The sequence below is a fragment of the Gobius niger genome (assembly GCF_951799975.1).
Source record: "Gobius niger genome assembly, chromosome: 16".
Classification (NCBI taxonomy): Eukaryota; Metazoa; Chordata; class Actinopteri; order Gobiiformes; family Gobiidae; genus Gobius; species Gobius niger.
In genome coordinates, this window is record NC_136867.1 from 28473414 (window position 1) to 28486937 (window position 13524).

General features: G+C 42.2%; 1 protein-coding gene across 1 annotated transcript in view; it reads left to right on the forward strand.

The window, feature by feature from the left end:
- Nucleotides 1–13524, forward strand: part of kcnh5b (potassium voltage-gated channel, subfamily H (eag-related), member 5b) — a 113124-nt gene that overhangs the window by 74262 nt on the left and 25338 nt on the right. Inside the window, exons 9-11 of the mRNA XM_079573409.1 lie at nt 2326–2525; nt 5885–5944; nt 9635–9827. Of these exons, the coding sequence (XP_079429535.1) occupies nt 2326–2525; nt 5885–5944; nt 9635–9827 (453 nt within the window). The remainder of the gene's footprint in view (nt 1–2325; nt 2526–5884; nt 5945–9634; nt 9828–13524) is intronic.

Consider the following 13524-nt stretch of genomic DNA (forward strand, 5'->3'; position numbering starts at 1 on the left):
TGTCCGACAATTAATTTGGCCTGAGCTTTGTTGTGACTTTATCCTGTTCCAGTGACATGTTTAACCTTTTGTGATGTAGAAGATCCATAGATCTGATGGTCGGCCGCGGGAAAACCGTGGGAGGAGGCGAGCGAATCTCCGTCAGACTGAGTAGAAATCTTTGAGAAGCGTTTGTGCGGTTCATAATGACATTGATTTTACTGAAAGACGACGAAACCAATGCGGAACCAGAGCTTCAACTGCAGAAAGGCAGAGAATGAAAGAAGGATCAGTCTGAAGATGGAATAATTACATGTCAATGAGTCAGACAGTGAACCTGCAGAGGCACAACCTGTACCGGACCAAAGTCAGAGGCGTCCAGTTCCAGCAGCGTGTGGACTGATGAGCAAAGGAAGGTCTATTTCAACCTTGGACTCCTTTACGCGTTAGTGCTCGCTTTTCAGCATCATTATATCATCTCAGAAACCGATCTTGAAGTTGATTTATGAAACTTCTGATATGTTTCTTTGAATTTGCGGAAACAAGAAAACGTCCTCCTCGCGCCACACGTTCAGCCCGTGCACCTACGAGGAAGTATCTCATTCCCCGCCTTACTAACCCTGGCACCAAACTAAGTATCTCAGGGTGTTTTACAGTTTTACAGGCTGAATGAAGGCCGATATCTCCGGAACCAACACTGACAGTGACTTCCTGTTCTTTGCATTGGAAAGAGTTACAGCCCTAAACTGAGCCCTCACAAATCTTTCTAGGCCTCAGGGCTGAGAAATCAGTCACAAGTTCCCTTTGATCATATTTCATATACAGTGGGGGGAAAGTATTTGGCCAAAATCCAATAGAAAGTCTCTGGAGAACTGACCAAAAACTTTTTTTCCCCACTGTATTTTACTTTGTAGACATTTACTTATAATTTCAGAACTATAAGAGACAGTGAGCCCGATCTTGTGTTTCTAATCGCTGACTGTAGAGTAACTTTTTGCCTTAGTAAGAGCGCCCTGCAGATCCAGACCTGGCGCATTTAAGTGGTTAGTTCGTGGGGTGAAGAAACGGCCATTGGGGGGGGTGAACATGTGCTTTTGTTTTGGTCATGTTACTGCAATTACGGCTGAGCGAGTGCCGACCCGTGCCACAGCAGGACCGGCTGTAGCTACATCTCTTTCTCTCTGGACATGAACATTGTTTAGTTTAACTCATGAGAGCCAATAATGACATGAGGCAGCACGATAAAAAGGAGGAAATGAATGAGCACCGCTCTCAGTTCTGCTTCTGTACTAAACAGAAGCAGAACAGCTGTTTTATGGAGTAACATCTGCTTTTGGAGCAGTGCTGTCCTTGCTCCAGGCACGAGATCTGACCCAGAGACCGTATTTTGTTTTTGGAACCTGCTGATTTTTGTCTTCAGAGCTCCCTCTGAAGTATCAACTGAACATGAATGTCCTGAATAAATCACCCCCTGCTGTCACAAACCTGTATCAGTCGACCTCTACTAAAATGTATTCAAGGACCACGCCACAACAGACAGTGTGATCAAAGAGTTTATTAACAGTGCGTAATTGGCGATGACATGGGTTGAGGACGGCTCCTGAAGAGCTGTGTACAGTCATTGGGCATCTGGGTAATTAGAGGCTTGGTTCAGTGAAGGACGGAGTGGTTGGCTGGAAAGGAAGGGTTGGTCCTGCGGCTCCTGAACCTACTCAATAACGACTCCATTTGATAAAGTAAATCATGCCTAAAATGCATGTTTTTCTTCTCTTTGTTTAGTCATTTTAAATCGTGACTGATCATGGACTAGAGCTGAGCTAAACCTGAGCTAAAGCTGAGCTAAAGTGGGGCATTTGTGTTGAGTTCCTGTAGTTGCCTCACTCCTCTCTTTCTCCCATTATACTGTAAATTCCGGATCCCACGCGCTGCTGGCAGGTCACACGCGCTCCTCCTCACGCTTTTATTTATTTCGAGGCCGATCCTCCCGGCGCCGCGCTGCGTGAACAGCCCATTTGTTTAAGCTAATGTGAGTATAATAACATAATGTGGGAGCGGGGAGCGAGAGTACAGCGTCCCGTTCAGAGCGAAAAGGTCCCAATTACAGGCTCAGACTTCACGCAGAGCCGAGCGGAGCCGCGGAGGAGAGAGATTACGGCGTTATGAGGAAATAACGAGGCGAGGAGAGACCTGAGAGGGTTTTAAATCTGGGACTGTGGCCTAGACTTGGATGTAGGACTGAGATGGAAAGCCTTCACCAGGGTTTCCACAATTCAGGGTTCCCCTTTTTGAGCACTCTCCCTTGTGGAAAGAAACTGTCTAAATAACTCTCTTCTCTCTCCTCTCCAGCGCTGCTTTACGCCACCATCTTCGGAAACGTGACGACGATCTTCCAGCAGATGTACGCCAACACCAACCGCTACCACGAGATGCTCAACAACGTGCGGGACTTCCTCAAGCTCTACCAGGTCCCGAAAGGCCTGAGCGAGCGGGTCATGGACTACATCGTCTCCACCTGGTCCATGAGCAAAGGCATCGACACCGAGAAGGTACTGAACCAGGACTGGTGATTAAGGCCTTGTCCACATGCAGAGCAGTATTAAACTACCTCACCTAACACTAATATAGCTTTACAGACTTACAGACTGTTCCTGCATAATCGTTTTTGAGACAACCTGATCTGACCCAAAACCGCTGTTGGCGTCTTTGATGAGGAACATGTCTTGAACTTAGGATGATTATTTAATGGGAAATAGCCGGCCTTAAAGGAACAGGCCATTGTTTTTCCAGACTGAGATACGTTCTTACCTGAGCTTAGACGAGTTGATTCGTACCTGTCTGGTCTTTGTGTCCGTGGAAGAGCTTCATCGGCTCTAACTTCACCGCATTTGGAGCTATAGGAATATACTGGGAGAGGCCAAATGCTAACAACATCTTAGTGCGTGCCCTCAGTCGTGAAAAATGACCAAAGACCAGACAACTACGCATCAACTCGTCAAGCTCAGGTAAGAACAAATCTCGGCATGGAAAAACTGTGACCTGTTCCTTTAAAGGGGGGGTGTTATGCAAAATTGACTTTTTCAAGCTTTACATCATGTTATTATGTCATTCCCTCATTAAAAACATGCCTGAAGTGTTGCCTTGGCACATTCACGTATTTCTGAGTAATCTGTAAAAACTCTGATGGCGGCCATTTTAGGGATAGGTTTGCCTGAGTCCTCCTAGGAACGCCCCCACCTCCTGGAGACGCCTCCGAGCTTTGTGTGGAGGGGGCGTGTCGGAAAGGGTTAGAGGTTCTTAAAGAGATAGAGACCTATTTCAAGACATTTTCTACAGCCATTTTGAGAGAGCAATTTTATGCAAGGCAGTTATTCTAATTTACTGCATTTACAGACCAACAGAAGGTTTGGTCATCATTGTAGTGTGATATAGACTGGTGCTATGTGACTGAAAAAAGCATAATACCCCCTCATTAAAGAGCTCCTAAAGTTGGATTAAACCAGAATCAAAGGCCTAAGCAACAAAGTGAATAAATTAAGGTAAAAGACGAGGGTCTTAACCTCTTGACTCCCACCTGAACATGTTTTCTCCTGTTCTCCCAATCCTCCAAATCTAAAAGCTTCTTCAAAATAGCGACAAAGATCGAGAAGAAAATTAGGATGTATATTGACAAAAATGACAAAAATCCAGCAAAAAAGTGACAAAAATCCAGCAAAGAAGTGACAATAATCCAGCAAAAAAGTGACAGAAATCCAGCAAAAAAGTGACAAAAATACAGCAAAAAAATTGGCAAAAATACAGCAAAAAAGTGACAATAGAGCAGCAAAAAATGTGACAAAAAAGTGACAATAATCCAGCAAAAAAAGTGACAAAAATGCATTAAAAAAGTAGCAAAAGTACCATAAAAAAGTGACATAAACACTTTAGGGAAATAAAAGTGACGACAATGGCAAAGAGGAGCAATTTTATACAAGGCAGTTATTCTAATTTACTGCATTTACAGACCAACAGAAGGTTTGGTCATCATTGTAGTGTGATATAGACTGGTGCTATGGGATTGAAAAAAGCATAATACCCCCTCTTTAAAGTGCTCCTTCGCCTGTGCTCTTAAATGTGAAGCGCCTGAACAATTGTTAAAACCTACACAGTTTTGAGGCGCCCTGACGTTTGGAAATGTAAACACAAGCCTGGCGAAGGTCAGTTTGACCGAGACGTTAAAGCAATAAATGCACCTTCTATGCACCTGTCGCCTCCTGGGTGTTCGGAGTCTTCCTGTAATGTAAACACAGGCCATGCATGTGACGTCAGAGCATGTTTTGCCACTTAACTCCGGTTATTTATGTCCACACCAAAGCATAACTGGAGTTTTCCAAAATATTCACTTTGGTCAGAAGTTTTCAAAATCTTTAGAGAAACCGTTTATAGGGACAGACATCTACGGTTTGATGTTGATGAAAGGCTGAACCATCAGGAAAACATCTTTGTTTTGTGAGATACTCTGTTCTGTGTGGACAAGGCCTAAGGGTGAATTCACAGTCTCTCCATTGAGGTTTTGTTAAAGAGGCGGTATTATGCTTTTTTCAATCACATAGCACCAGTCTATATCACACTACAATGATGACGAAACCTCCTGTTGGTCTGTAAATGCAGTAAATTAGAATAACTGCCTTGTATAAAATGTCTCTCTCAAAATGGCTGTAGTGAATGTCTTGATATAGGCGTCTGTCTCTTTAAGAACCTCTGAGCCTTTCCGACACGCCCCCTCCACACGCTGTCTGTGGCATCAGTGGGGAGGGGGTTCTGCTGAGGAGCAGTGGTTGGTTACTCGGCTGGTGACGAAAGCTCGGAGGCGTCTCCAGGAGGTGGGGGCGTTCCTAGGAGGACTCGGGCAAACCTATCCCTAAAATAGCCGCCATCAGAGTTTTTACAGATTACTCAAAAATACGTGAATGTGCCAAGGCAACACTTCAGGCATGTTTTTAATGAGGGAATGACATAATAACATGATGTAAAGCTTGAAAAGGTCGATAACAGGTTCTGATCCGGGCCGACGAAGCCAATCCTGTTTCAGCAGAAAACCTAAGCTTCGATTTAAACAAACTCCGATTCAAACTCCTTGATCTGAGAATGCAACACGGCTCCCAGTGTGAAGGGTCAACGTCTCACCTCGCTTTGGAATCGTGCAATGTCCATCCCAGTTTCTATTTATCTAAGTCTGTTTTGTTACACCGTAATTGTTTCCTGTGGCAGTGATTTCTCTCGGTGATTTGTTTTTCAAATCCCTCACATTCTTTTAAAACATCCTGCAATCCCCATTAACCCTCCGCCTCCTCATCTCCGCGTGTTTACCGCTCGCCCGACCACTTCCCTGTGATTTCCTTAAACCTGCAGCTTTTCCTGAATCTTAAAGACTCTCCCTCCGTCGGTGCTGGGACCAATTAGCCGATATTTTGCACGACTTCGAAAGCCATTAGCCGAAGAAACCAGCTGTTTATGCTTTTAAAAATACAAGTGGCGTCTCCCCAAAGAGGCTCCTCACATCCTCGCGCCGCAGACCGAGCAGAAAGCGCCGCGTGCAAATGACTTTTCGCTGATTTATTGCCTAAACTTGGTCCATTTAGCGCATGTTTTAGTAATGTTTGTTTGGCGCTTCCATGAGGTAATGAGGCTCTAACAGTAGAAGTGTCTGGAGACGCAGTTTGTGTGGAAATAAGATGAGAATGTATTCAGAACGACTTAAAGGAGATTAAACTGTACAGGACCAGAGGGACAAGAGGAAACGAGGATTCAAACAGGGACTAAAGTTGGATTAAACCAGAATCAAAGGTCTAATGAATTTAATGTATTTGGTAAAAGACATGGGTCTTAAGATGCGTTTTCTAAGTTTGTGAAATGTGTTTGTTTCCAGGTGCTGTCCATTTGTCCCAAAGACATGAGAGCGGACATCTGTGTCCACCTCAACCGCAAGGTAACGGCCCGGAGCTGACGGTTCATTTGTCTGTTTCACTGTTTGGAAGCCGGCAAAAACACAGACGTCAAACTGTGTCTTTTTCTGAAATTACTTATTAAATCCTAACCTTTTGTGCATGTTTTTAACCTGTTCAGGACCGCCGTCCCTGATCAGGGACTGACTCCAGTTCCATTTGCTTGCATCCAGTATTTAGGCAAATTATATTTCGACCAATAGACATGTGGCACAGATTTTTAAACAGGCACGTCTCCCCAAAACATCTATTCCAGTCATGGAACACCATCACATAAATCAAAACATTAATTAAGGACAGAAAAAAAAAACATGAAATTCAAGCATTAAAATTAAGCATTTCTGATCCATATTAAATTATTTGTGGTCCAATCATAGGTTGACCGGATTTTTTTGGTCCAAAATACTCAAGTAAAATATAATTCAACAAAAATTTCAACAAAATACTCTTTTTGGAAAATGTGGCTCATTATTTTCAATTTAATGTCAGAAATTACCTAAAAATACTCCACAAATGAGAAAATCTTCTTGTAAACAAACTTTTTGGCAATTCCAGTTCTGTTCCCTTAATCCTAATGACTATTCTCTTCAAAGCCATTTCCCAAAGAAATCCATTGATGTTTGTGCTGGAAGTGCTCAGTGGGTGCCAGAAGCACATATTAGCCACATGTTAGCCACATTAGCGTATAGACACAAACTTGTCTAAAATGTCCACAGGGCCATTGATCTCACAGTGGACAGTGGTGCATCTGAGTAGAGGTTCATTGTCTCTGTCCAACAATCTGCCATAGTCCATATCAACAGTGAATGAAGACGTGTAAAGGCTCTTTTCTGAGTAAACAAGGCGGCCATTTTGTTTTGGGGGAAGGTGTGACTGACGCACCTTTGTGCACTGAGATAAATATGGAAAAGAAATGACCCACTTCATTTTGCTTTGATTTAGTCCATTTTTGGGAGGCTTGTTGTTGCTGCTGCAGTTTTGTTTGACACATTTGTGAAAATGTTTTAGCTTTTATAACATTTGGCACTTTGGAGAGGTTTGTGCACGATGCTAATGAGATATAGCACCAAAACATTGAAAAGTTTACAAATCCAACATACTTGGACCTAGACGTCTGAAATTTCGCACACATGCTGAGCACCAGTAAGGTCACAACTGTACTAAATTTGGAGTGTGTGCTATGAAGCCTATTGTCAGGAAAGATATTTCAGTTTATGTGTAATTTTTGATTTTTGATTTTATTAAAAAGCTATATTTTCATTAATTTTATAACTAAAGAACCTTTTTACATGTTTTTGTCACAATGTCCTTCTAAATGTACAAAGAAGCTACTTCTTGTCCTGATTCTTATGATGATTCACGTAAGCAATTTGGACAAAGTATGTTGTTTTAATATGGAGAGGTTACTGTTTAATTTAGCCAGGCGAGAGAACATCAAACTAGGTGGTAACAGGTAAAGCTCTTAACCCCCACTTATGGTTATAGTGATTACCCATAATCAATATATTGACTTAAACGAAGATGAAAATACAACAAAAGTGTCAAAAAAGCAGTTTTGTAGGTCTTAGATTTCAAATGAAGCTTTACACTGTGGCTCTGGAGAAAATGCACTGGGTTAAGAGGTTAAAGGGCCTGTCTCACCGGCCTGGAGACTAGTTGGAGACTTGAATTGCCGCTGGTCACAGAGATGTCTCCTAAGTTGAGTCTCCAGGTCGTCTCAGTGAAAACGAACAGGTTTGATTTCAGCCGACTGTCTCCATATGTGCGTGGTCTCAACCTGTGAGGACACCAAGGAGGTCTCACTGAGTCATATGGAGTCTCTTAGGTCTCAGAGACATTACAGGGACGTCACAGAAACGTCTCACTGGTTGATCACAACAAATATATTGCAACAGAACTGCTTGAAACCACCGCGACCTTTTGGAGACGTCTTTGGAGACTCCCCTGAAATCAAACCTGTTTGTTTTCACCGAGACTACCTGGAGACTCGCCTTCTCTCCAGGCGGACGTCTCAGAGACATCTCCGTGACCAGCAGCATCTCTAAGTCAAGGTCCACTCTATTTCTATAGCACATTTACAACAACGACAGCGGCCCAAAGTGCTTCACGTGAAATAGATAATAAAAAGCGAGGAATACAAAGTAAACTCTAGTCTCCAACTAGTCTCCAGGCCAGTGAGATACACCCTTTGTATTTGTATTCACCCTGAAAAACTGAAGATGATTCTCCCAAACTAGGTAAGGTAGCCATTAGGACAGTCTCTCTTTAGTGGAGAAAGGTCTAGAGTCTAAGTGGAGGTGAGCTCCTTAATTGTACATGTCCCTCCTCGCTGTGACGGGCCCTGAGCTCCAGTATCGTTCCACCTCCACAGCAGTCAGTAGATTAAAAGTTAGAAGGTCGGCGCGTTGGGAACAAAGGTGTGAGTGACAGAGGTTATTTATAGGGACATTATCTCCCACTCGAGACGTCTGTTCCACAATACAATACTCCTGCAGACTCAGCGCTCACACAGAGGAGGGAGAGGAGGGAGAGGAGGGAGGGCTTTCAGGAGGCTGTTGTGTAACTCGGATCTGCCCTCGTCCCGGGACCGTCCTGTGTGGAGCCAACGGTTTAACCCGGGGAGAGGAGAGAAGGGGAATCGACTGGACTGGTTTTAATGTCAAACTCACCCTTTACGATGTTACATTTATGACGTTTGGTTTGGAGATTTCCAGGAGATAACTTTGTCTTTCCCACGCTTTTTCATTCACAAATGCTGACAGGTTTGGTATCCATGTGTAGCAGGAAAGGCTGTGACTGAGATGACGCTGTTATCCAAATATGGTCACTTCCTTTGTGGGAGACATCAGCGGCTAAAGACGGGAGAAATACTTTAGGGCCTTCTGTCCATCCTTCCCTCCTTTCTTCCTTTCTTCCTTCATTCCTTCTTTCATTCTCTTTTTCCTTCCTTTTTTTCTTCCTTCTTTACTTTCCTTCTTTCTTTCTTTCGTTCTTTCTTTCCTTCCTTCTTTCTATTCTTCCTTCTTACTTTCCTCCTTATTTTCCTTCCCTCTTCCCTTCCTTCCTTCTTTACTTCCTTCCTTCTTTCTGTCTTTCTTTCTTTCTTTCTTTCTTTCCTTCTTTCTTTCTTTCTTTCCTTTTTTCCTTCCTTCTTTCTATCCTTCCTTCTTACTTTCCTTCTTACTTTCCTTTTTTATTTCCTTCTGTCTTTTCCTTCTGTCTTTTCCTTCTGTGTTCCCTTCCCTCTTCTCTTTCTTTCCTTCCTTCTTTCCTTCTTTCTTTCTTTCTTTCTTTCTTTCTTTCCTTCGTTCCTTCTTTCTTTTGCTTCTTTCATTTCCTTCTTTCATTTCCTTTTTTACTTCCTTCTTTCTTTTCTTTTCCTGACGCTGTAATCCAAATATGGTCATTTCCTGTGTGGGAGACAGCAGCGGCTAAAGACTGGAGAAGCATCCACAGGGCGCACGTGCAGACAAAGGGACTAAACTTTAGGGCCGTTTTGATTCCACTCTTTAACAACATCTGCACTTCAGTCTCTCCATAAAACTCTACACTTTACAGACTCAGACTCAACCACATATAAAAGCTTGTTCACAAACTGAACCCTCTGAGTAAATCTGTACAACATACTGACTGGTCCGTGTTTGTCCCGTGTTTGTCCCGTGTTTGTCCCGCAGGTGTTTAACGAACACCCCGCCTTCCGCCTGGCGAGCGACGGCTGCCTGCGCTCGCTGGCCGTGCAGTTCCAGACCACGCACTGCGCCCCCGGAGACCTGATCTTCCACCAGGGGGAGTCGGTGGACACGCTCTGCTTCGTGGTGTCGGGGTCACTGGAGGTCATCCAGGACGACGAGGTCATCGCCATCCTCGGTAAGAAACGCCCGTCTGAAGAGCGCGCGGTAGAAAGTGCCAGAGCAGAGGTTACAGATGTGTTTACGAGACCAGATTAACCTCTTAACTCCCACCTGAACATGTTTTCTCCTGTTCTCCAAATTCTCCAAATCTAAAAGCTTCTTCAAAATAGCGACAGAAAACGAGAAGAAAATGAGGATGTAAATTGACATAAATGACAAAAATCCAGCAAAAAAGCGACAATAATCCAGCAAAAAAGTGACAAAAATCTGGCAAAAAGTGACAAAAATTTGGGCAAAAAAGTGACAAAAATCTGGCAAAAAAGTGACAAAAATCTGGCAAAAAAAGGGACAAAAATCCAGCAAAAAAGTGACAAAAATCCAGCAAAAAAGACAAAAATTCAGCAAAAAAGTGACAAAAGAGCTTTTTGCTGCTCTTTTGTCACTTTTTTGCTGAATTTTTCTGAATGTGACAAAACAGCCACAAAAAAGTGACAATAATCCAGCAAAAAAGTAACAAAAGTGCCATAAAAAAGTGACAAAAACACATAAGGGAAATAAAAAGTGACAATGGCAGAGGAGAGAATGCATCTGGTTTTGGCGGGTGGTAAGAGGTTAAAGAAACTGGTAGAATTTCAATATTAATTTCAAAGGAAAGTTGCTTTTAATGATGTTTTTCAGGAAAAGGTTTGAGAGTATATTAGCTTCATTTTGAACACAGCACACTAATAAACAGCCTACAGTTTGTGATAATTTGGGGGAGATCCTCGAGGTGGGGGGTCAGGCTGGGTAGCTTTAAACGACACCAATGTGATATTGAAACAATAAAAGCCTCGAAAACAAGGAAAAATAATACAGTTTTGATGCTGTTGGTCCAGGGGCAGCTCCAATAAATGATTTAGGCGCGGTGGCACAGCGGTTAGTACTCATGCTTCACAGCTAGACTGTCCCAGGTTTAATTCCCACCTGGACGGGGCCTTTCTGGAATGTGCATGTTCTCCCTGTGTCTGCCTAGGTTTCCCCTACCACTAAAAACATGTACAATAGGCCAGGATGAATGAGTGTTTGAGAGTGCACATGGGGGACGACGGATGGAAATAAGCCTGTGTGTGGCTTGTAAGTAAGAGAGGTTTATTTATATGGCACCTGTCACAGACAGAGGTCACAAAGTGCTTCACAAAACTACAAATAGAAAAAGTACATTTACATTTACAGTCACAAAACATGGCGGTCATAAAACAACCCTTAAACGCTTTCTGAAACAAGTAGGTTTTCAGTTTACTCTTAAAAACATCAACACAATCAAGTAAGTGCAAGGAAAGCAGAAGATCGTTCCAGAGCTGGAAGGATGATCTCCTCTGGTCTTGTGGTGGGTGTGAGGGACCATGAGCAGGTTCAGATCCTGAGACCTCGGCCTCCGAGAGTCTCTAATGTAGGAGGAGCCTGACCATGCAAGGCTCTGAAGGTCAGCACCAGGATTTTAAAATTGAAAAGTGACTGGAGCCAATGAAGGGCTTTTAGAATGGGAGTAATATGAGCCGTTCTGTTTGTGCGAGTCTGTGACCTCGAGTTTTGTACCTGCTGAAGGCGAGACGGCTCCTTTTTTTAGACACGAGGATAAACTGTTACAATAGTCTAAAGGCGTGGATCATCATTTCAAGTTCCACAATAGTTTATAGATGTTTCTCAGTTGGTAAAATAGTTTATTTTGAGCAGTTTTGAGTGATGCTCTAAGGACTTTGTCAAAGATAAAGCCTCGATTTCTGGGGCTTGTTTTAGCAGACAAGCTCAGGTCACACAAATACTGGTGAATCTCTGTAACGTGTTCATTAACATGCACTGTCCTGACCAAATAAACCAATAAAGACTTCCATTTCCAGAATTGTTCTCCTTTTTATCTGAATGTTTGGCCCATTTTTCCCTTAAAATTTTTTTGCTTATTTTTATTACTAATATTTTCCCTGTTCTCTCCTCATTTCCCCCTATTATTTAACCCCTTAACTCCCACCTGAACCAAGCACATTTTCTCCAGTTTGGCTTTACCCCAATCCAAAAGCTTCTAGAAAAAAGCTGTGAAAATAGCAACAAAACTGAGACGAAAACAATGATGGAAATGTGACAAAAAATTGAGAAAACATTGATGAAAAAGTGGCAAAAATGCCCCAAGAAATTGTCGAAAAATGACAAAAAATGTGACAAAAAAAAGATTTAAAAAATTGATTAAAAAATTACGAAAAAATGACAAAAATGTGACAAAATGTGACAAAAAAGATAAAAATATGGTAAAAAATATGACAAAAAAATTACCAAAATTTGACAAAAAAAATTACAAAAATGTGACAAAAATGTGATTAAAGAATGACGGAAAAATGACAAAAAAGTTACAAAAATGAGTTGAATACCCAACAAAAAAATCTGATGATGTGAGGAAAAAGATCCTCTCAGTTCAGGCGGGAGTTAAGAGGTTAAAGCATTTTTGCCCATTTTTTCTCATTTTTTGCCACAATTTCGCAACTTTTTTACAGTTTTTCCTTATTTTTGCCCATTTTTATTACTAATAGTTTCCCTACATAGAGCAGGATTCATTCACTAAAACACAGGCAGCTTTGTATGGTTGTATTTTGCTGATATATTAGTTACCATTTATGAGCGAAATCATCCATAAGAATTAAAAGCTTGCCTTGTTTTATTGGGTTCAAAGCTCAATAAATCAGGCAGGAAAAAGATATTAACAAATCCTCTGAAATAACCTTGTTTAGTCTTGTTAAGTCTGTGCTAAAGTTAAGTCTGTAGGAGCGACTGAAGTGAAGAAGTTGTTGCGAGAGCGTATGTGTCTTTATCAACCGCTGTCTCTCAGAAAGGTGAAAGATGTAAAGGGAGAAAGCTTTTTAACATTGACCAGTGTGAACAATCTTTCACCCGGGTACATCTTTACATCTCTCTGGACTAAGCTTTGGTGGAGTTTTACCTAAACACGTTGTTCCGGGCCGTTTAATCAGAGCAAAATGAGTCTTTCCTCTGGGTCCGCTTTGCTGCTGCTGCTCTGATAAATGTCATGGCGGCGCCGTGTTGTTTTTCACTGACCTTTCCTGTCCGGGGTCAGGACCTTCAGCTCCAGGGGGCGCCACCGCACGACGCTCAGGCTGAATTTAGCTCAATCCCCGAGGGCTTTTATCTAATGTGTTTAATCACAAGGCCGTGCGTCAGGTGCCCTTCCATTCTTCTCTCATATTACTTATTTAAGTTCTATACATGCTGTGTATTGTTTCCTGATCGGATTAAAAATTGGAATTCAACATTCAAAAGATCGGGCCAGGTTTAAATTTATAGTTTTACTTCGTTTTTTCAGAATGAACTAGTTATTGGTGGGAAAAAATATGTAAAAAATTCAAAATTCACCTTTTTGGGTGGGGGGGTTCAAAGCTCAGTAAATCAGACAGGAATAAGGTATAGAAAAAGTTTGAAAGTCTCTCTCCCTGATCCCATTCTCTTACTCATTTAGTCTTTGCCTTTCTCTATTTTTCTGGAATGTAGCAGAGAGCGGTGCATGTGGAGCTTGATAAACACGGAAAATGCAGCCATAGAAAAAAAAAGAAACAGCTCGCAGGTGAGACTGGGCTCTCATCGTTCATTTAAAAGAGACGGCACTAGGACCGATGTTGGAGCCACAAAATCACAAAATGTCATGAAATAAAGGGAGAGTTTGTCTGTTTTTC